This window comes from Ogataea parapolymorpha, chromosome I, assembly GCF_000187245.1.
Source record: "Ogataea parapolymorpha DL-1 chromosome I, whole genome shotgun sequence".
NCBI lineage: Eukaryota > Fungi > Ascomycota > Pichiomycetes > Pichiales > Pichiaceae > Ogataea > Ogataea parapolymorpha.
The window spans coordinates 933,062-955,766 of record NC_027866.1 but is presented as its reverse complement, the minus strand read 5'-3'; the positions used below and the strand labels follow the sequence as shown (position 1 = coordinate 955,766).

The 22,705-nt window shown below is 45.0% G+C and overlaps 11 protein-coding genes across 11 annotated transcripts; 7 read left to right on the top strand and 4 right to left on the bottom strand.

The window, feature by feature from the left end:
* Positions 1-1,121: 1,121 nt before the first annotated feature.
* HPODL_02393 (uncharacterized protein) lies at positions 1,122-2,000 on the bottom strand (the record flags this gene model as incomplete). Its single annotated transcript, XM_014082021.1, has 1 exon — positions 1,122-2,000. The coding sequence occupies one exon, from the start codon at positions 1,998-2,000 to the stop codon at positions 1,122-1,124; it is 879 nt and encodes a 292-aa protein (XP_013937496.1).
* A 483-nt stretch (positions 2,001-2,483) lies between these two features.
* HPODL_02392 (5-oxoprolinase) lies at positions 2,484-5,984 on the top strand (the record flags this gene model as incomplete). The annotated part of the gene is made up of 1 exon (XM_014082020.1): positions 2,484-5,984. The coding sequence occupies one exon, from the start codon at positions 2,484-2,486 to the stop codon at positions 5,982-5,984; it is 3,501 nt and encodes a 1,166-aa protein (XP_013937495.1).
* A 274-nt stretch (positions 5,985-6,258) lies between these two features.
* On the bottom strand, positions 6,259-6,963 carry HPODL_02391 (uncharacterized protein; the record flags this gene model as incomplete). The annotated part of the gene is made up of 1 exon (XM_014082019.1): positions 6,259-6,963. The coding sequence occupies one exon, from the start codon at positions 6,961-6,963 to the stop codon at positions 6,259-6,261; it is 705 nt and encodes a 234-aa protein (XP_013937494.1).
* A 172-nt stretch (positions 6,964-7,135) lies between these two features.
* HPODL_02390 (uncharacterized protein) lies at positions 7,136-8,674 on the top strand (the record flags this gene model as incomplete). Its single annotated transcript, XM_014082018.1, has 1 exon — positions 7,136-8,674. The coding sequence occupies one exon, from the start codon at positions 7,136-7,138 to the stop codon at positions 8,672-8,674; it is 1,539 nt and encodes a 512-aa protein (XP_013937493.1).
* Positions 8,675-9,190: 516 nt separating this feature from the next.
* HPODL_02389 (uncharacterized protein) lies at positions 9,191-10,069 on the bottom strand (the record flags this gene model as incomplete). The annotated part of the gene is made up of 2 exons (XM_014082017.1): positions 9,191-9,623; positions 10,008-10,069. The coding sequence occupies 2 exons, from the start codon at positions 10,067-10,069 to the stop codon at positions 9,191-9,193; spliced, it is 495 nt and encodes a 164-aa protein (XP_013937492.1).
* A 430-nt stretch (positions 10,070-10,499) lies between these two features.
* HPODL_02388 (uncharacterized protein) lies at positions 10,500-11,096 on the top strand (the record flags this gene model as incomplete). The annotated part of the gene is made up of 1 exon (XM_014082016.1): positions 10,500-11,096. The coding sequence occupies one exon, from the start codon at positions 10,500-10,502 to the stop codon at positions 11,094-11,096; it is 597 nt and encodes a 198-aa protein (XP_013937491.1).
* A 559-nt stretch (positions 11,097-11,655) lies between these two features.
* HPODL_02387 (high affinity nitrate transporter NrtB) lies at positions 11,656-13,182 on the top strand (the record flags this gene model as incomplete). The annotated part of the gene is made up of 1 exon (XM_014082015.1): positions 11,656-13,182. One exon carries the CDS (start codon positions 11,656-11,658, stop codon positions 13,180-13,182), a length of 1,527 nt encoding a protein of 508 aa, XP_013937490.1.
* Positions 13,183-13,391: 209 nt separating this feature from the next.
* Positions 13,392-16,526, top strand: HPODL_02386 (nitrite reductase subunit NirD; the record flags this gene model as incomplete). The annotated part of the gene is made up of 1 exon (XM_014082014.1): positions 13,392-16,526. The coding sequence occupies one exon, from the start codon at positions 13,392-13,394 to the stop codon at positions 16,524-16,526; it is 3,135 nt and encodes a 1,044-aa protein (XP_013937489.1).
* Positions 16,527-16,570: 44 nt separating this feature from the next.
* HPODL_02385 (uncharacterized protein) lies at positions 16,571-18,160 on the top strand (the record flags this gene model as incomplete). Its single annotated transcript, XM_014082013.1, has 1 exon — positions 16,571-18,160. One exon carries the CDS (start codon positions 16,571-16,573, stop codon positions 18,158-18,160), a length of 1,590 nt encoding a protein of 529 aa, XP_013937488.1.
* A 110-nt stretch (positions 18,161-18,270) lies between these two features.
* Positions 18,271-20,850, top strand: HPODL_02384 (Nitrate reductase [NADPH]; the record flags this gene model as incomplete). Its single annotated transcript, XM_014082012.1, has 1 exon — positions 18,271-20,850. The coding sequence occupies one exon, from the start codon at positions 18,271-18,273 to the stop codon at positions 20,848-20,850; it is 2,580 nt and encodes an 859-aa protein (XP_013937487.1).
* Position 20,851: 1 nt separating this feature from the next.
* HPODL_02383 (uncharacterized protein) lies at positions 20,852-22,696 on the bottom strand (the record flags this gene model as incomplete). The annotated part of the gene is made up of 1 exon (XM_014082011.1): positions 20,852-22,696. The coding sequence occupies one exon, from the start codon at positions 22,694-22,696 to the stop codon at positions 20,852-20,854; it is 1,845 nt and encodes a 614-aa protein (XP_013937486.1).
* Between the last annotated feature and the right edge of the window lie 9 nt (positions 22,697-22,705).

The following is a 22,705-nucleotide window of genomic DNA, read 5'->3' as shown; positions in this document are numbered from 1 at the left end:
CATCATGAATAACCTCCGCTGTTCGCTTCTCCACTCAAGCACTCTCATTTCTTCTTCTCCATGGGCGACCTCTTCTGGAGTGTTTGGCATTCCAAACATCATCCAAAAGCTCCCTGCAAAAGACAAGAGTCCTTCGATCAAGTAGATGTATCTCCATGGAGCCAAGCCGGAATTGATTTTTGTAATTCCAGTTCCAATGAGGCCCCCAAAAGCACTGGAAAATGCAGATGCTGCAAACAAATATGAGACACGCTGTGAAAGTTCGGACTGGAAATAAAAGTCTGAAATGATGAGAGAAATTGAAGTGAAGAACGAGGCTTCGAAAAGCCCAAGCAACAGTCGGCATGCTATAAGTGATCCGTATCCACTGGCAAACATTGTAAAAATAGAAACCAATGACCATAATGCGACCATGCACCCAAGGTACTCGCGTTTTTTATTGTTAAAGTAGCGCATCATCAGCAAAACGCCTGGAAGCATGAATGGCAGATAGGTAGCATAAACTATCGAGACCGCTGTCGAATACTGTGCATCAGAGATTCCAAGATCAGTGTTCATACCGGCAACTTTGGCGTTTCCAATATTGGATCTGTCCAAAGCGGAGAAGAAATACATTGCCGAAAGGATGGGCATTATTCTTAAATCCATGCGGCGAATCAATCGCTTGTGCGCAGAAGGAAATGGGCACTCTGTGGAGACCGAGGGTGCGATCTCAACCACAACTCCAGCCCCCTTCACAGAATCTTCTGACTTAAGCATAAGTCAATCTCAAAGATATTTGGTGAGGCTTTTATATTTCGAGTGTCCATTTCGATAAGGTTTTCTTATCTGACACGGAAAATTATGCACTGCGTTTCTGTGACAGACGTGTGTTGTTTCCCAAATAGGAAATACTATGGCAATTGTGCCTATCAAAATTATGCGCTTTTGTATTTTGCATACTTTACTGCACGCTCCTTACATTCACAATCGGTTTGAGTGTCCGATTTTAAGTCATTTTTGGCAGATATGCAGAAGTGGAGCCTGTTTTCCGATGATAAGATATTAACATTGCTAGGCTGATCAAGTAATGCGTGGTTCCTAACGTGATACTGTTTTTTTGGTTACGGTCTTACCGGATATCATCCTATACGTTTTATGTCCTCGCTGGTAATGTCCAACGCCAACATCGCACCTGTAGTATGAGAGATAACTGGGCCTCTGATCTTGTCCTTTTGCTGCATCACTACCAGCTGAGGTGTCACCCCACATCCCCAGAACACAGGAACCTCATTGTCATGAATGACAGGTTGTCCACCAAAATCTGGGCGTTTCAAGTCGGGAATTCCTAGTCTCTCTGCTCCATCGTAGCCCCAGTCAACTGGCTCTCCATGTGTTTTCTTAAAGCTTGAAGTAATTTTACGGACTTTCGGCACATCTTCTGGTTTGTAGGGACGCATACTGACGACATACGTGCAATTAATGAATACACCTGACGGATCAAGTCTTTTAGTGGTCTTGTAAACAGGTACTCCACGTCCAAGTGTTAAATGCCTAGGAACTAGTCCATTCTCACAAAGTTCATGTTCAAAGGAATGTGAGCAGCCAATTAGGAACCCTATGTGGTTACTGGACCATTCATCCCTGACATCCGTTTTGGTTAATCTCAGCTCTCCATTCTCGTAAATGTTGTACGAGGGAAAATCAGTTCTCAAATCAAAGCCTTTCTGGAGATACCTTGAGTCGTCTACTTTAAAGGGATCACCGACAGGGGTTTGGCATAGTAGTGGGCATGGCACCGGGTTACGAAGGCACAGGTTGACGAAATCGTTTGCGTACTCTTTTGGGAGCACTATAAGATTGGCCTGGGCATATTTTTCACAAGCACCCGACGTGTGGGAGGTATGTTTTGCGTCTCGACAAAGCTTTCTGAACTGATGTGGCTCCAATTGAGCGTATTCCGCCATCTTTGATTTTTGAGACATTTGCTTTCTTATCATATAGTCGCATTTTCTTACCATTGATAAGGGTTGAAATCATCGGGATGCAACCACCGCGTGCATAAAAAATGATCTACAATTCAGAGCCACACGCGTGAACATCATATATCAGAACTTTATCCGGAACCTTCAGAAGTAACATGCTAAATATATCCATTGGTAGGTTATCTTATCCTTCATCTAACATTAGATCGTGGAGGAACATTCACCGATTGTATTGCTACCTCGACCGAGGGTAATGAAATAATCCTGAAGGTTTTATCCGTGGACCCAAAAAGTTACGAAGACGCACCTGTCGAGGCCATCCGTCGTGTTCTTGAGATGCACAGGGGGACCAAGATTCCCCGGGGGGAACTACTTGATCTTTACGATGTCTCGGAAATTCGACTCGGCACAACTGTTAGCACCAATGCTCTTCTTGAACGAAAGGGAAGCAACGCAGCATTATTTGTTACACGAGGCTTCCGCGATGTGTTGCATATTGGTGATCAAAGTCGCCCTTATATGTTTGATTTCAAAATCAATAAACATGACATTTTGGCTTCCGATATCTGGGAAGTGGATGAAAGAGTGACTGTTGAAAGCTCTTCCGAGTATAAAGCAGCGAACTTGGATTTCTATCAAAAGTTTGCAAAAATTGAGAGTCTTACAAGCCAGCCTCTGAGGATCATTGAGCCGCTGAATGTTGAATCTACAATTCGGAAGCTTCAGGAAGCTAAAGCGAAAGGCTATGAGTCCGTTGCATTTTCTTTTTTGCATTCTTATTTGTATCCTAAGCATGAACAGGAAGCTGCAAAAATTGCAGAAAGCCTTGGTTTCAAAAACATCGTGCTGTCTTCTCAGATCTCTGCTTTACCTGGATTTGTTAGCCGGACACAGTCGTCCGTTGCCGACGCATATGTCACTCCGGTAATGAAAGATTATATCAGGACTTTCACGTGTGGTTTTGTTTCTGGTACTTTTGATCGAGTCAAATGTCAGATTATGCAATCTGATGGAGGTCTGATCAGCTTTGAAAAAATCAATGGATTGCGTTCCCTACTCTCTGGCCCTGCTGGGGGTGTAATTGGCTATAGCAAAAGCACATTCAGCTCTGAAACCCCGTTGATTGGCTTTGACATGGGCGGAACATCCACGGATGTCTCAAGATATGATGGTAAGCTGGAGCATGTTTTCGAGACTGTCACCGCAGGGGTATCAATCAGGACACCTCAATTGGACATCAACACGGTGGCCGCTGGTGGTGGATCAATACTAGAATGGAAAAACGGTTTATTCACTGTAGGGCCAAAATCAGCTTCTTCCCATCCTGGACCTGCCTGCTACAGAAAAAATGGACCACTGACAGTGACAGATGCTAATCTTGTTACGGGGAGACTCATCAAAGAATTCTTTCCCAAAGCTTTCGGTCCCAATGAAGATGAGCCTTTAGACTATGACAGTGCGCTGAAGAAATTTGAAGAGCTGACCAAAGAGATCAATGAAAGTACAGGTAAGAGTTTTACCGTATTTGATGTCGCGGAGGGATTTCTAAAGGTTGCAAATGTATCAATGTCAAGACCTATTAAACAACTGACCGAATCAAAGGGACATAAAGCTTCAGGCCACGTTTTATGTTCGTTTGGCGGGGCTGGAGGTCAACATGCTTGCCATATTGCCCAGAGTCTAGGTATTACCAAAGTCTGCATACACAAGCATTCTTCCCTGCTATCTGCCTATGGAATATCGGTGGCCGATAGTGTGGTTGAAAAGCAATTGCCGTGCTCAAAAGTTTTCACGGAAGAGACCAGCTCTACTATATTTCACAGTCTCTTGGAACTCCAAAAAGAAACTGAGAATGATCTTGATGAATATGGTAAGACTCTTGAATCAAAATTGTTTCTGAATTTAAAATATAAGGGTAGCAATACCGCATTAATGATTGAGTGGAATGGCGCAAATGATGTCATTTCCGAGTTTGAGAAGCAGCACTTTAAAGAGTTTGGTCTCAAATCTGATCGTGAAGTTGTTGTTGAGAGTCTTCGGGTAAGATCCACAGCCAGCGGAATTGCTGGCAAGATTACATATCCTTTGGAGGAAGAAAGGACTACGCATTTCATTAATACACGAGCAAAAGCTATAAAGGTTCAAAAAAGCTACTTTGACTCAAAATTTGTTGATTGTCCTGTCTACGTCTTAGAAGATTTACAGCGCGGTGATTTGATACCTGGGCCAGCTTTCATTGTCAACGACATACAAACTTTGGTTATTATCCCCAATGCAACGGCAAAAGTCCTTACAACTTCTATCCTTATAGATGTACCAAGGCTTGAAACTCAGTCGACCAAACTGAAAGTGGATCCCATCGAGCTGTCTGTTTTTAATCACCGATTCATGAGTATTGCAGAGCAAATGGGAAGATCATTGCAGCGTTCTAGTATCAGCACAAATATCAAAGAGCGTTTGGATTTTACATGTTCTGTGTTTTCTGCTAGCGGTGGGTTAGTGGCCAATGCCCCCCATGTTCCCGCAATGATAGGTTCCATGGCATATGCTGTCAAATGGCAGATTGATCATTGGGGCAATAATATTCATCCTGGGGACGTTATTATTTCCAATTCCCCAATAGCTGGTGGCACGCACTTACCTGATATTACCTTGATGACACCGGTCTTTGACGAAGACGGGAGTCGTATTATATTCTGGACGGCGTCAAGAGGCCACCACGCCGACATTGGCGGAATTCTCCCTGGATCGATGCCACCTAACTCAACCCAGCTTTGGCAAGAAGGCGCCATTTTCAAGGCAGTCAAGGTGATCAGAGACGGAGAGTTTGACGAACAGACAATACGAGAGTATTTATACGACCAGCCTTCCAGCATACCAGGCAATCATGGAACTAGAACCCTCGGTGACAACATTTGTGACATTAAGGCACAGATAGCCGCAAATGCAAAAGGAACTTCGCTCATTAAAGCTCTCATGAATGAGTATGGGATGGACGTTGTTCATCTTTACATGAACGAAATCCAATCCGCCTCGGAGCTAGCCATCAGAAACTTGCTGAAAGATATTAGTAAGAGGTATGATACATCACACTTAGAAGCAGAAGACAGAATGGACGATGGCACTGTCATCCATCTTGCCATTGATATCGATACTGAAAGTGGGTCTGCTATTTTTGATTTTACCGGAACAGGCTCACAGGTGAATGGTAATTGGAACGCTCCAATAGCTGTCACACAGTCATCAATTATATTTGCTTTACGCTGTATGGTCGAAGGCGATATACCTCTTAATCAAGGGTGTCTTGCTCCTATTAGCATAAATGTTCCTCAAGGAACTCTTTTACGTCCTGACGAAGAGGTTGCAGTATGTGCTGGGAACGGACTGACATCACAGCGTATTGTTGACGTCATTTTCCGGGCATTTGAGTACGCAGCTGCCTGTGGTGGTGACATGTCAAACTTTACTATTGGAGTCGATGGGCCTGACGGGTTTGGCTACTATGAGACAGTGTGCAATGGAAGTGGTGCAGGACCCGGCTGGCACGGAGTCGATGCAGTACAAACAAATATGACAAATACCAAGATCACAGATGCAGAGAGTTATGAGCAGAGATATCCGGTCGTTTTGAGAAGGTTTGGTATCCGTGAAGGTAGTGGAGGAGCAGGCAACTTTCAAGGTGGAAATGGGGCAGTGCGCGAAATCGAAGCCACTACTCCGCTGGTCGCTTGTATTCTTTCTGAACGAAGAGTTTTTGCGCCTTATGGGCTTGCTGGGGGTTCCCAGGGAAAACGAGGAGAGACCGTGGTGAAGAGAGTTAATGGTAGCATTATCAATCTCGGAGGAAAAAGTTCCATTTCCGTGGCCCCTGGGGATAGAATTATTATCAGGACCCCTGGAGGAGGAGGATATGGCAGTGGTAGCAACGCAGAGTTAGTCCCTACCAATGACAAGTATCAGTTCCAACCAAGAGCAAATGGGACAATTGAAATAATGAGGGAATTAGCGGAAACGAACTGAGGCTTTCAAAACTACCTAAATCTTAGATAATCAGCATTAAATTTTTTCTTGCCAATGTGGGACGTTCTAGTACTGATTACGGGCTACCCCGCTTTCTGTTTTCTTGGGGAAGTTTTCAAGTTTAGTTTCGGCATCCAATTTATCCGTGATACAGAGTGCAGCTTTTTTTCAAGTCCCAGATTGGTCACTCTGTAACGATTTGTACTCCTCAATTTTGGTCTGTGCCATGTATGTCTCTTTAATATCCACTGTAAATGTATTATACTGTACTTTTCTACCTCACACTTCTGACTCCCAACTCGGAAACAAATTCTAACACTTCCTGGGCAAACTCACCTGGCATCTCTATATTGGGACAATGACCACAGGACAAAGTCTTGAGTCTTGAACTAGAGATGCAGCGATGTATCTCCTCTGCAAATCGCACTGGACGCACCCTGTCAAGATTACCATGGATAATAAGGGTAGGAATCTTAATTTTGTTCAGTTCAGGTATCAGATCCGTGTTCACTTGAGATTGGAGCATATTTGCGGCACGTATATTGGGCTCGGTGAGTGACTTATAATAGTCCCTGAAGGCAACCATGATATTTGTGCTGATGGAGTCAATACTCTGCACTCTTGCGGCAATATATTGGTCAATAAAAGCATCTGTGATAGGCTGACTGCTTAGCTCTTTTACATGGCTTCTGATATCCTTGTGACCATTGGTGTTTGCCCCTGTATTCACAAGCACCATGCCTTTGATGGTTCCCTTTGAGTCAAGGAGCGCTGCTTGCATACAAATAAGTCCTCCTGTCGAGTGTCCTACCAGGACTACGTCATCGTGTAGCATAGTTATTTTCAGCAGTTCAAAAGCAGTCTCTTCCAAAGAAGGAACTGGATTTTGGCGCATCCACTCGTAGACGTACTTATCTACTGGCAAAGCATCAAAGCTTTCTGGGGGACACAGGTTTCCAGGCACGCAAATGAGAAACATTATCCGTCAAGTACCTTTTCTCCGCATTCGCAGATTTCGCGAGGGCTTGGCAACTTGCGGGACATTGATTTTTACTATAATTTTCTTGGCTCATGCATGGTTGCACTAACCCCGCGTCAGGCCCGAAAACGAAATGTATATAACTGCCTCGTGTCGGCTTCATTAGTCAACTATGTTTTTACAAAATTTGAGAGGTAATAAGTTGTCACTTGCCATTGCTCTGGCTGGTGCATCGGCTTGGATTTTGCAGGGATACGACCAAGCCATTATGAATGGTCTCTTGACAATGGAGACTTTTGAGACACAGTTCCCAACGTTGAACACCAGTAGGTCAGGAGTTAACAAAGAGCATGCGACTGTGATTGAGGGAACGGTCGTTGCTATTTATGAACTGGGATGTGTGCTCGGATGTGTTGCCTCTTACTTTTTCGGTGACAAGCTCGGCCGCCGCCGGTTCATCATGACTGTTTGTACGGTCACAATTATCGGTGTTATTATCCAGGACACCTCTTACCATATAGTGCAGCTTATTGTTGCACGAGTGATCACTGGAGTTGGCGTTGGAGGTATCACAGCTACGGTGCCGACCTACATCTCGGAGTGTGCTCCGGCACGTTTGAGAGGTAAGCTGGTGCTTCTCTGCGGGTCACTAGCAATTTTTGGAGTGGCACTAGCTACCTGGGTTGACTTTGGATTTTATTTTGTCAAACACAGTTCCGTCAATTGGCGGTTTCCAATTGCACTACAGATGCTCTTTCCGATTATATGTATTTCGCTGATTCTCTTCCTTCCAGAGTCTCCTCGTTGGCTGGTGAAAGTTGGGCGTACGGGTGAAGCAGCAGAAGTGTTTGCTCGGCTGGAAGATAAACCCGTTGAGAGCGACCAAGTTCAAGGAGAAATCTCGCTGATTCAGCAGTCTCTTTTGGAGGATCCAGCTGCTATTAAGGCTTCTCCGTTTTCAAGAACCAAAAACAAGCATTTGAGGCGTAGTCTTATGGCTATTGGTCTGAACATTGGAGCTCAGATGACCGGAATCAATATTGTTACCTTTTACTCCACGAGCATCTTTGAACAGCAGCTGGGCTATAGCTCTGTGGAGGCTCGTATTTTCTCGGGATGTCTTCAGATCTGGCAAGCAATGTGTGCATTTGCGGCCATCTTCCTGATTGATATATTTGGCCGGCGGTATGCAATGATTCACGCCGCAGCAATTATGGGAATTTGTCAGTTTATCCTTGGTGGGCTTGCGTCAGACCTCGAAAATCCAGCTACGGCAAAGGCTATGGTGGCCTTTTATTTTGTCGCAATGTATGCTTTTCCTGTCGGTCTTCTTCTTGTGGTTTTCATGTATGCGGCTGAAATTGCACCCCTTGAGTCCCGTGCCCAGATCACTGCTATCAGTACTGCGTGTAACTGGCTATTCAATTTCTTAGTTGCAGAAGCTTCTCCAACGGCATTCAACAATATTGGCTACAAATATTACTTTGTTTATGGATCAGTCGCTTTTGTATTGCTAGCCTGCTTGATTCTATTCTTCCCGGAGACAAGAGACAGAAGCCTGGAGGAAATTGATGATATATTTATTCAGTCTCAAACCTTGTTCGACACTGTTCGGATAGCCAAGACAATGCCAGTTCAAGGTGATGCTGACTACGACCCGGAAAGGAAGCTTTCCTTTGAAACTAAAGACGTTGTCGAATATGTGGAGTGACTGATGATTGGTGATGCTTGCACTATTGGGATTGTATGGTTGTATAAAAGCAAGCTACGCTCCCATCAATATTTATTAAATGCCATTTCAAATTTTGTTGATTTTTAAAATTAAGACTGTGTATCTTGAAGGAAACGTTCTCTGAAAATAATTTCCATGCTTCAAGTAAATGTCAATCATGTTTTTAGTGACTAAGCAGTCAAACAAATGAGTCGGATAACCTTGCCTAGTGCATTCTGAATGATTTTCTCTGTCTACATGGGTATGGAAGGATTACACAAAGATTGTGTACTTTTACTAGACCTCACAAAACAGGGTGCAACTAAAGATAAGAATGCCAAAGAAGGAGATTAGTATATACTCTTTTGATATTCTCAAGTTTTTTGACAAGCGACTCACCCTGTGGATACAAACTTACCTAAGATCAGGATCTGTGGATAGTAGAACTGCCACTGCTTTAGAGCGAGAGTATTAAACGGACTAAAATATTACTTGACAGAGGGCGGTAGCCAACGGCTAGTCATACCTGTCCTTTAACCAATTAGGGACAGGTTTCTTTTTGTATAACTCGACCAGAGCTTGACAAACCTGGTTGTCGCCCGTTTGCGGGTTATCACGTAGAATGAAGCGTACAAGTTCCAACAATCGAAATCCACATTTCGGTGTATTAGCTTGATAGCTCGCTATAATCTTGTCCAACGAAGCACACATTGAGAATACTAGAACGCTTTTGTCGTGAGAGGCGCAGAGCAAAAAGTCGTCTAATAAACGAGAGCAGTGTACAACCAGTACCATTCTTGCACGCACCAGAGATGCTAATGTATCAACAGAGCCATCTATTGGAAAATAAGCCATAGCGTCCACCCTGTCGAGCAAGTCTGCAAGCACTTGCTCTAGCAGGACCAGGTTAGAAAACATCTTTACACCACTTGGAGTCTTATGCTGGCCTCTCTGATGTCGTCGTTGTTGATGTATGACGGTGGGGAATGGAAAACAGGCCAATTTCTCATGCAAGCCATCTGTTCACCAGACTCTCGGTCTCATGCTTTTATTTGTGCGGCGGGATGGCCCATCTCTGCGCAGCGGCCACGCGCCGCCTATCTAGCTTGTGAGGTATTGTCTAGCTCGTCTGCATTGTTTATGCACCCTGGGAGAGTGGCAGCGCATGCACGACAAGATCTGACAGTTTGTACTAATCGGATATCGTGTTTTACTCGCTACTCGGTCACAAAAGTTGGGATATAGTTTGACGGACCTCGTTGCTAGACGACCCCGTGACCTTCTTGTTGCCTTCTTTATAACCGGTTAGCGCGAATTCACGACCTTGAAGAACCTCTGCAGGAAGCTGTCCTCCAAGGGTTCTGCAAGCTTTTGAGCCCTTATGTCTGGTAGCATCCGAAACGAGGCCTTAGCTATCGGTTGGGTGCATCCAGAAATTACAGGAGTGAAGTCTGTGCGTTCAATCTCCGCAACATTTAGGTGATTCTGAATCCTCATCAGCAGACTGGGCAATTTTCGTCGGCTCAATTCTACCTAAAGGCTAATTTTCCGTTGTGCAGATCTCGAAGATTGGGTAATGAATTTGGGTTCTGGCCGAGATTCCAGCCGAAAAAAGCGAGTGTTCGTGCCCTCGACCCTGAGATTGTCAGGACTCCTTTTTGAGGCACTCAGTGGTCTAGGTGGAAATCTGACCTCGCGAATAGCAGCCCTGATATTTTTCGGAGTGTGGCGCTTGCAAGCACGCGGCCTCGTGCCGCAGAGAAAATCCCGTGGTCCGGTATTTCAGTTTCGAGATTTTGTGTGGCTGCCATAGCTAAAAAAAGTTATGCTTACTCTTTATCATCTTCCTTACGCTGAAGGATACGGCGCCAACGCGCGCAAGATTGCAATTCTCCTCAATGAGCTGGGTGTTGACTGGAAGGGCGAAGCTGTTCCAAGAAACGATGTCCGTACTTCCCCTGAGTACGTTCTTCTTCATCCCGACCGTAAGGTTCCTGTGCTCAAAGACGGCGAGACCACTGTGATTGAGTCTGCCGCCATATTGCAGTATTTGGCGGAGGTTCATGGATCAGGCAAATTCATCGAGTCAAAATACGACGCCATCGCGTGGGTTTCCCTGCAGAATGGTTTGTCATCGGCAATTTCGTCACTGGCCCATGCTGATGACGAGTCACAGACGGCGAAGGCGATCAGTAACGCTAAGCACTACTTGGGACTTTTGGAAGACAAGCTAGCATCCTCCAAGAGTGGATACATTCTCGATTCGGGATACTCAATTGCAGACATTGCATGGATTGCATTTGTTGACGAAAGACGCAAGGAGAAACTTCGTCTTGAAAGCTGGGAGCAATTCCCAAACGTTGCCAAATGGCAGAAGAAGGTCCTTGCCCGTCCTGCTGTTGCTAAGGCATACGAGAACTAGTGGGTGTGATCGAGGTGAAGGTGGTCCTGCAAAAGTGCCCAAGAGTCCAACTATAGCCCGATGATATTACGGATGAGCTGGTTTCAAGTTGAAATTATTCTTCCGGACCGTTTAGGACTTTATTCAAAACTCTGTACATGATATGGACCAAATTGATGTTCTTTGTTTTTGATAGTAATCTATGGAAAGATCTCCTCGAAAACCATCTGAAGTAGACAATTATTCGAAATCACTATCGCATAATTTTTCATAGCATATCTCACGTGGGAGCGGCACAATAATGGGCGCGGTTACATGTTATGGTGTTTGATGTATGGACTTTTTGGCTACCATCCAGCTCATCGGAGAATATTCTGCTCAAAATTAGAGATTCCCATTACGGAAATTGGTGTTTTATCTTCAAATATCGTCGACGGAGATTTTTTTGCATACTTTTTGCTACCCTGCTATTGTGATAACGACGAAAAAAGTTGATAAGATTTTTTTGGTACAATAGCGTACATATATAACGGTGTTACTGCAACGTAGAAATGCTCCCATACAAACAACATCTTACACGATGCGACTTTCTACCTTATGGGAACCGCCAACGGTGAATCCAAGAAACCTGAAAGCGACCTCGATACCAATTTTTAACCTGTGGAACGTCTATGGAAGAAACTTCTTTTTCGCGTGGTTTGGGTTTTTTGTGTGCTTTCTTTCCTGGTTTGCTTTTCCGCCTCTTCTTCATGGTATGCTAAAGAAGGACCTAAAGCTCACCGCAGTGGATATATCCAATAATAACATATGTGGACTGACCGGAACTTTACTAGGCAGATTTATTTTGGGGCCCCTTAACGACAAGTATGGCCCTCGGATTACTTTGGTAGGCGTGCTGGTTGCAGGAGCAATTCCAACTGCATTTGTTCCTTTGGTTACAAATGTTGCAGGTCTACATGCCATCCGTTTCTTTATCAGCTTCCTAGGCTCCTCGTTTATTTGCTGCTCCCAATTCTGCGCTGTATTTTTTGATAACAATATTATAGGAACAGCAAATGCCGTCTCTGCCGGTTGGGGAAATGCTGGAGGGGGTGTGGCATTCTTTGTCATGCCTGCCATTTCAAATGCATTAGAAAAAAGAGGTTACTCTTTACACCATTCGTGGAGCTACTCTTTTGTGATTGGGCCGTTCTTGATTCTGATGATCACAGCAATTGTGATTTTTGTATTTGGCAGCGACTGCCCGAGAGGCAGATGGTCCCTTCGTGGAGATATCCTTGGAATCAACATGGATAATATGCTCGTGAAGTCTGTCTCTGTCACAAGACACTTCTCTAAGGATGGAGAACTCACTTCTGTCTGTGTTGAGCCTGTTAACGCAATCGATGAGGTTGTGGTTGAGCCAAATCAGGACCAGGAAATTTTTGAAGTCGCAGACATCATAAATGAGGACGAAATCATCGAAGACCCAACTCTCAAAGACGTGGTCAAGATCTGTTTTTCCCCACGCACAATGCTGGTCGGACTTTGCTACATGTGCTCGTTTGGTACTGAGCTTGCAGTGGAGTCTATTATATCCAACCTATTCGGGCAAAAGATGACAAAGTGGAGCACCTCTAAAGCTGGAGCATGGGGCTCAATGCTTGGACTTCTCAACGTGGTGACAAGACCAGCCGGAGGAATTATCTCCGATTTCCTATACCAAAGATTCAAGACCACCAAGGCTAAAAAGTTCTGGATGATATTCACTGGCTTGATGCAGGGAATTTTTTTGATCTGGGTTGGACTGGTTCCGGAATTGTCCATCGCGGGACTCATAGTGTCGGTTTCGTTTTTGTGTCTTTGGTTTGAGATGGGAAACGGTGCAAATTATGCCTGTGTTCCGGTTGTGAATAGACACCACAGTGGTATTGTGAGCGGAGTTACGGGAGCAATGGGTAACCTAGGAGGCATTCTGTTTAGTTTAGTGTTCAGGTACACTATAGCAAATGGAGTGAACAACTACTTCAAGGCGTTCTGGATCATAGGAATTGTTTGCACTGTTGTGAATTTGGCCTGTGTGCTTATTCCAATTAGGGAGGAGAGGCCTAGGAAAGCGGAAATTTGATTGAAATCTCGGTTACACTTTTTTATTTATGCAATGCAAGGTAATTTTTTTTCTTATTGATAAGAATTTTTATAGTGGATCGTGCGATAAAGAAATCTGCTAAGCGGAGATTAATTGTAGGGACGGAAATTATGTAGTATTCTAAGGGGATGAGCAGCCTGACAAATAAAAGCAGTTGCAAAAGTCATCTCTTCATTTTGTAGAATCTGATGACTTGTTCTGTTCCTCCCTTGCCAGAGGACATCACTCCTCCGGCCGCTAAGAAGAAGCTTGTCATTGTGGGCCTGGGCATGGTCGGCCTGTCATTTCTCGAAAAATTACTTTTGAACGACTCAAAACTAAATGAGTATAGTATACTGGTTTATGGGGAGGAGCCATATCTTGCTTATAACCGCGTTGGTCTCACCGAGTATTTCCAGCACCGTGAGTTCAAAAATCTTCTTCTGTCGCCAGAGGAGTTCTACCAGCTACGCGGCGAAAAATGGAACTACGCCATTGATGAGAAGGTGATTGACATAGATCGGCAAGCTCGGACTATCACCACGAACAAAGGAAACAGGGCGTCTTACGATGTGCTTGTTCTTTGCACAGGCTCTACGGCCATCCTTCCTACCGATCTGCTACCACCTCCTACTAGAAAAAGCTACCGTGAAATGGGATGCTTTGTCTACAGAACCATCGACGATCTCTATTCAATGATAGATTATTGCCAGGGTGCAAAGAAACAGAGAGCCATTGTCGTTGGTGGTGGGCTTCTCGGTCTAGAAGCAGCCAAAGCTCTCTACGACATGGAGTCGTTTGAGGATATCACCATTGTCCATAGGTCCCATTGGCTGCTTTCTCAACAAATGGACCAGAAGGGTGGTTCTCTACTTACCAGCAAGGTGAAAGAGCTGGGGATTACTTGTCGAACTGGAACAACTGTGTCAGAGCTGCTTTTTGACGAAGACCAAAATCTGACAGGAGTGAAATACGATAACGGTGAAATTGAAGAATGCTCCCTTCTTTGCTACACTATTGGTATCAAACCAAGAGATGAGCTTACAAGCTGTGGCCTGAATGCGGGCTCAAGGGGCGGATTTAAAGTGAATAACATGTTGCAAACTTCGGATGAAAATATCTATGCGATTGGAGAGTGTGCTTCTTGGAATAACATGACTTTTGGACTGATTGCTCCCGGATATGAAATGGCTGATATACTGGCCTTCAACCTTACTCAGGGAAAACTCCACCAGCCAAAGGAGTTTTCTGAACCTAGTATGGGCACCAGGCTCAAGCTGATGGGTGTGGATGTTGCATCTTTTGGCGATTTTTTTGCAGACAGAAATGGGCCTAAATGGCTTCCTCGCGGATATGAGAAAGAAGTTCGTGGCCTTGTGTTTGAGGATCCAATAGATGGAACTTACACAAAGTTGCTTTTCACAAAGGATGGCAAGTACATGCTTGGAGGAATTCTGGTTGGCGATACAAGCAACTACACCAAGTTCTCCGCGATGATAAGGAAACCATTACCCAAGTCACCATCCGAGCTTCTGATTGGAAAAGCGGGAGAAGATGACATGGAGAAGCTTTCAGATGAGACCCAAATATGCTCCTGTCACAATATCACCAAGGGAAAACTTGTGGAAGCTGTGAAAAATGGTTGCAGCAGTCTCGCAGATCTGAAAAAGTGCACTAAGGCGGGAACAGCTTGCGGGGGTTGCGAGCCTACAGTGAAGGTCATTTTTGAAACAGAGGTTAAAAAGTTGGGTGGCAAGGTCTCCAACAACCTATGCGTGCACTTCGACTATTCAAGAGCAGACTTGTTCTCACTGATTATGGTCAAAAATTTCCGGTCTTTTAGAAGGGTCATGGAGGAGCTGGGAAACAACCCCAGCTCGTCGGGATGTGAAATTTGCAAGCCTACCATTGGCTCCATTCTCTCAACACTATACAACCGACACCTCTTGAAAAAGGAGGTTCATGGTCTGCAAGACACAAATGACCGATACCTTGGAAACATACAGCGAAACGGCACCTTCTCGGTTGTTCCTCGGATGTCAGCCGGCGAGGTCACTCCGGAAAAGCTTGTTTCTATTGGGCAAATTGCTAAGAAGTACGGTGTCTACACAAAGATCACAGGGGCACAAAGACTGGATTTGTTTGGCGTCAAGAAGAGCGATCTGCCGAAAATATGGAAAGATCTCAACGAAGCTGGCTTCGAGAGTGGACAGGCTTACGGCAAGAGTTTGAGAAACGTCAAGTCCTGCGTTGGATCAACATGGTGTAGATACGGAATTGGAGACTCTGTTGGTTTGGCTGTCAGGTTGGAAGAACGGTACAAAGGCATACGCTCGCCTCATAAAATGAAGGGGGGCGTGTCTGGGTGTGTTAGAGACTGTGCCGAGTTCCACTCAAAGGACTTTGGTCTCTGCGCTGTGAAGGATGGATTCAACATATATGTTGGTGGAAATGGTGGAATGAAGCCAGCGCACGCGCAGCTTCTTGCTACCAATGTGCGTCCTGACGAGGTGATCCCTATTCTTGACAGATACCTAATGTTTTACATTACCACGGCAGATAGACTGCAGCGGACAGCTCGATGGCTTGAAAACCTTGATGGTGGAATCGAATATTTGAAGGACGTTATCATCCGCGATAAATTGGGGATTTGCAAGGATCTGGAAGCCCAAATGCGCCAGCTTGTAGCCGGTTACTACGATGAGTGGGCCAAGGCCGTTTCTGAAGAGAAAGACAACCCAATTTTCAAGCAATTTGTGAATACATCTGAGAACCAAGATACTGTGGAGATAGTCAAAGAAAGAGGCCAACCGAGACCGGCAATGTGGCCGGAGAAAGCGGCCAACCAGAAATTCAATGAGATCAAGTGGTCTTCTGTGAGCTGGCAGGAAGTCTGTGAGAGCTCAGATTTGCCTCTAGCAGAGGCAGGGTCCTCGGCAACGGTTTTGGTTGGGGACACCCAAATTGCTCTGTTCAGAACTAGCGAAAACGAGCTCTATTGCTCTCAGAACATGTGCGGACATAAACGTGCCTTTGTGCTAAATCAGGGACTTCTTTCGGAAGATGGTGACAAAAACTGCTACATATCGTGTCCGATGCATAAACGAAATTTTTACCTCAAGTCCGGTGCCTGCAAAAACGATGAAGCGCTATCTATCGCGACGTTTGAGGTTAAGGAGGAGAATGGCAAAGTGTATGCCAAACTTCCGCCCACAACAGAGCTGGATGAGGTCCTGGGAACTTCTAAATGGAAGGTGACAAGTCAGGAAACAGAGGCTAAACAGGTGCGCAAGATAACAACGGAGAAAAATTTAGTTGACAAAGCAATATCGTTCGACTGGTAATTTTCTATTAGATAAAGATATCAGAAAAAAAAGTTAAATACTTAATGAACTCGCAGACCCAGAGGATCTGCACTTCTTGTAAAGTATTGCGACGGAAGGACTGCGACGGCAAAGTCCCTTCATGTTTGAACTGCATTAAAAGAAAGCGAGAATGTACCTATCAGGTCGACAGCGATAAGCGAAGACGAAAGTACCATACAGATTATACCCAGTATCTGGAGAAAAAAATACACGTTCTTCAGGAATTTCTCTCCAAAAACGACCCGCAGTTACAACTGGGTGAAAATGGCGAAGAATCTCAAACTCGGTTTTTGAAGCGGGTAGACGAAGAAGCAAAATTGACCACTCTTCTTAATGAGATGGATGACCTGCGTCTCGACCACTCCCCGGAGCCTGATTTTCAATACGACGATCTTGGGCCCTTGGTTGGAGTATCTGGACTCAATGTGTACTATATTGATCCTATATTCAGAACAGAACTGCTTTCTTTATTCAAGAAACACTGTTCGGAGATCGCCTATGCTATCACGCTCACAATACCCACCCTCGAGACATGGGATTTTTCGACCGACACGCACCCTTCCCATCAGCTGCTTATGCTCACCGTGTATGGGGTTGCTTGCTTATATTCTAAAAATCCACATGCGTCCAAAATCAGTAAATTACTGATAAACCAGGCTGCGCAAATTGCAGTATATGCGTCGAAGTTCAATTTAGACGAATACCTGCTACAGGGCCTTCTGCTCTTGTCCTGCTACGAAATGGGCATGGGCAATGACTCGATGTCTTATCTGTACATTTCGATGGCATGTTCTTTGACGCAGCATATGGGGCTCCATATATCGTATGACGAGCATTCTTCAGCAGCCAAGTTTGCACCTCGAACCACTCCATTCCAATCTGCACTTCTATGGTCTATCTGTACACAGGATAGAATTATCACGTCAAGGATTGGTGTGCCTTCTTGCATTCACTTTAAGCGAATTATCTCTCCTGTCTATGAAGTGCAACTCTCGCCGCGCGACCCTAGTTATTTGGAAGAGCTCTGTTTTTGCTACACGACTCGTGTGTGGTATATCATGGACAGGTTCACAGACCAAATATGCTCTATACAAGGTGATTTAGGTGATACGCAGGAACGAGGAAAACTGCTTAAAACCGCAGAGCTTGCGTTCCAAGCTTTGAAAAATTCAATACCATTGCCCTTCCGAGCTGAAAAACACTCCAAAAATTATCACATAATAATGTTTCAGCTAAACTACGAAGCCTGTGTGGTATTGCTACACCGGTTGTTTATTGACGACCCCTTGAGCAACAACAAGTGCGTTGCCTCGGCCAAGGAAATAACCAGACTGATTCGGATCCTGCTTGAAACAGGAGGCATTGAACGAACATCCTACCATTTTGCTTTCATTTGTTATTTAGCAGCGATGATACATCTGGTGCTATACTCTGAGAAACTACGTCCAGAACACCTTCTCAACTTGGAAACCTGTGTCACGGCCCTGAAAATTTCTGGACAACGATGGAAAAGGGGCGCACAGCAACTGGAGATGCTATGTGAGTTTTCGCAAAGCCACGGAATCAATGTTCCAATTCTAGAAACGCTCTCGTCCAGATGGACAAAATTTTAATTTTATTTCCGCTTGTTAAATTTTATTCTCCGTCTTATCTTGCACGGATACGAATATAGTAGCTACTAAAAACCCTGCATGTAATTCCTCACGAACTTTGGATAGTTGTAATGGACTCTGTTGTCACTGAGGTGACCTATGGTCTGGAGATTAAGAAAATCAAGGAGATCACGGAGCTGCCTTTTCCAGTCAGGCAAGACTCTCCTTTAAGCGAGGTGCTTCCTACAGATCTGAAGACCAAAGATAATTTCGTCGCTAGAGATCCTGACCTTCTTAGACTTACTGGTTCACACCCATTCAATTCTGAGCCACCACTGGCAAAGCTCTACGATTCGGGGTTTCTCACTCCAGTGAGTCTTCATTTTGTGAGAAATCACGGCCCCGTTCCTTACGTTCCTGATGAAAATATTTTGGACTGGGAAGTGTCGATTGAAGGCATGGTTGAAACGCCTTATAAGATCAAACTGTCAGACATAATGGACCAGTTCGATATCTATACAACCCCAGTTACTATGGTCTGTGCTGGAAACAGAAGAAAGGAGCAGAACATGGTGAAAAAGGGGACCGGTTTCAATTGGGGAGCAGCTGGAACATCTACTTCTCTTTGGACCGGATGCATGCTTGGAGATGTGATAGGCAAAGCCAGACCATCAAAGCGGGCAAGATACATATGGATGGAGGGTGCAGATAACCCGGCAAATGGCGCATACGGCACCTGTGTCCGCCTAAGCTGGGCTATGGACCCTGAACGATGCATCATGATGGCATACAAACAAAACGGCGAGTGGTTGCATCCTGACCATGGAAAGCCCCTTCGAGTAGTCATCCCCGGTGTCATTGGTGGACGATCAGTCAAATGGCTAAGAAAGTTAGTGGTGAGCGACCGGCCGTCTGAAAATTGGTATCATTATTTTGATAATCGGGTTCTTCCGACCATGGTGACGCCAGAAATGGCCAAAAGTGATGACAGGTGGTGGAAAGACGAGCGATATGCCATCTATGATCTGAACTTGCAAACTATCATTTGCAAGCCCGAAAATCAGCAGGTTATCAAGATTTCAGACGACGAGTACGAAATTGCAGGTTTTGGCTACAATGGAGGTGGGATCAGAATAGGCCGAATCGAAATCAGTCTTGACAAGGGGAAGACCTGGAAGCTGACAGAGATCGACTATCCGGAAGACAGATATAGGGAGGCAGGTTATTTCAGATTGTTTGGCGGACTTGTGAACGTTTGCGACAGAATGAGCTGTCTGTGCTGGTGTTTCTGGAAGCTCAAGGTTCCTCTTTCTGAATTAGCAACGTCAAAAGATATTCTCGTCCGTGGCATGGATGAGCGTATGGTGGTCCAGCCGCGCACAATGTACTGGAATGTAACGTCCATGTTGAACAATTGGTGGTATCGAGTCGCCATTATCCGCGAGGGTGACGCTCTTCGATTTGAGCATCCAGTGGTGGCCAACAAGCCTGGCGGTTGGATGGATAGGGTCAAGGCAGAAGGTGGAGATATTTTAGATAATAATTGGGGAGAAGTGGACGATACGGTCAAGCAGGCTGAAAGGAAGCCGCGTGTTGATGAGGATATCGAGATGATGTGCAACCCGGAGAAAATGGACGTCATTATCAAATACTCAGAGTTTGAAGCACACAAGGACAGCGAGACAGAACCATGGTTTGCTGTCAAGGGCCACGTATTTGATGGTAGCTCGTATTTGGAAGACCATCCAGGAGGTGCCCAGTCGATCTTGATGGTGAGCGGCGAAGACGCTACCGACGATTTCATTGCAATTCACTCATCTTATGCCAAAAAGCTGCTCCCTCCTATGCACTTGGGAAGACTCGAAGAGGTCAGCTCTGTTACAAAAGTAAAGTCTGTCGAGGAAAATGTCAAGCGAGAAGTTTTGCTCGATCCGCGAAAATGGCACAAGATAACACTTGCGGAAAAAGAGATTATCTCTTCCGACTCGAGAATATTCAAGTTCGACCTTGAGCATCCAGAACAGCTTATCGGTCTTCCAACGGGTAAACACCTGTTTCTGAGGCTAAAAGATTCATCTGGCAAGTATGTGATGAGGGCATACACCCCTAAATCGAGCAATTCTTTGCGGGGTCGTCTAGAGATATTGATAAAGGTTTATTTCCCAAATAGGGAATACCCCAACGGCGGAATTATGACAAATCTTATCGAAAACCTCCAAGTGGGAAACCAGATCGAGGTCAAAGGACCTGTCGGCGAGTTTGAGTATGTCAAGTGCGGGCACTGCAGTTTCAATAACAAGCCTTATCAAATGAAGCATTTTGTTATGATCTCGGGAGGATCGGGCATCACCCCAACTTACCAGGTTCTGCAAGCTATTTTCAGCGATCCTGAAGATACAACAAGCGTGCAGTTGTTTTTTGGTAATAAGAAAGTTGACGATATCCTGCTTCGAGAAGAGCTTGACTGTCTACAGATAAAACATCCAGAACAATTCAAAGTTGATTACTCGCTATCAGATCTGCATCATCTACCGGAGAATTGGAGCGGATTGAAAGGCAGGTTAACATTCAATATTCTGGACAGCTACGTTCAGGGAAAAAATATGGGAGAGTATATGCTACTGGTATGTGGACCGCCAGGAATGAACGGTGTGGTCGAAAACTGGTGCAAAGCGCGCAATTTGGATAAACAGTATGTAGTGTACTTCTGACCTAAGCGAAATCGAAATCAAAACTATCAAGAAACGTGGGTATGTTGTAGATATCAAGAACAGGGGCGTCCGTTGCAAAGTCTCGATCCATTTCGGCTCTCAAATAGTTTTGGTAAACATCGTTCTGAGCAATCACAGTCTCAGGTGGTGGCTGACTTCCCTGTCTTAACTGATCAAGAATGGGAACACTCACATTCCACTGTTTAGCAAGATTGTCCAAAACCTTGATATCCTTTATTCCTCGGGTCCAAACATCTGCGTATTCGCTCAAAGCAGCCACGAATTTCACAAATTGAGAATTTGCTGCTGCCTGGAACGACTCATCTTTGTTGGCTAGAATGAACAAGTCAAACATGGCACATTGGAACAGGAGATAACCGACAAAGTACGGGGCGTTGTTGAATCCATGAAGTTCGGAATATCTTTCCGTAACCTTGGATGCTGAGGTACATAGCTTGACCATCAGCTCAATGATAGTTTTGGGGTTTTGAATAAGGTAGGACCTGTGCAGCAACAGGAGCACAACGTAGTACGATAGGTGTAAAAGGAGAATCCGCTTATCTTTCGTGACGGGCTTTAACATTATTGCATCGGGGAATGATTCATAAAGCGCACGGAGATTGGAAAAACCCTGCTCAAGCAGCATTTGTCGATGGGAATTGTGCAAATAGTCAGCTCGGAAAGAGTATATTTGTTGAGTGGACCGGTCATGGAGATACCACAGTCTTGAGTGGAAAGAGAACGTCAGCTCGCTGATATATCTATCAACGTTCTCCGGGGAGTTTTTCGGGCTATAAAATGGGGTCATGATTCTGAAATACTGAATTCTACAGCCGCGACCTAACACAGTGGTAATGAACCTGTCCTGCAGAATGATGGACCAAAAAAGCGCACTCTTTAGTGGCGATATGGGCACAACACTTGTTGGGATACTAGATTTGGTAGGCTTCTCAATAGTATGAAGACCAATGTATTGGGCCTGAGAAGCACACATGGCGTCAAACAGCCAAGAACTTGAGTCTTGGGCCATCCCAAGCTCAAAACATGACAATATAAGCAGTCCCTGTAAGGTGTTTTCGTTCAAAGCTTCTTTACACGCAGTGATTGCAGCGTTTTCGGCACTTTCAAGAAACGCATGTGTGATAGATGGTCTGACATAAGCTGAGGCGTAAGCAAAAATCGAGCACATCAATAAACGGTGGTCCGGCTCAACACATGGATACGGCCAGGATCGCACCATGTCCAGTGTGAGCTGAGAAACGTAGAAAAATTTGCCAAAGTTTTCCTCAAACACGTTGAAGAGGTGCTCTCTGAACTGTGGTGAGCAAAAATCGATATCCAGCAGCTCAGTTTCCGGATTCAAAAACTTCTCGTCTCCGTCCTCCTCCACACCCTGTCGTCCGGAAAGCGGCCCATAAAACTCCGTTTTGTCTCCGTGCTTCCTCACCTTCCATGCGGTGGACACTATTTCTTCCAGGGCGTTGATGTTGGTGTATTGTTCTCCCATGTGTCCTAGCTGAGCAAAGTCGTTATTCTGAGTCAACTGCGGTGGCTGCGGGAGGATTGAACTGAGATCAAAATCTTTCAGCGATTCGGTTCGCTTGATGAGATTAGCAGCATGCAGCTCCAAAAGGTCGGCCTTGACCTCCAGATAGTCAATGTGAGTCGAGTCGTATTTTTTTTTGCGCCGATCGTTCTCGGAGCTGTATTCGCAGCCATCAGCGTTGTTATACTTGATACATGTTGCACATGGTCGTGCTCCGTCGCACTTTCTCTTTCGTCTTTTGCAAAACAAGCAGGCGTTGGAAAGCAATTTTGGCGGCCTTCCAGGGACGGAAGCGGACATGATGAAAAA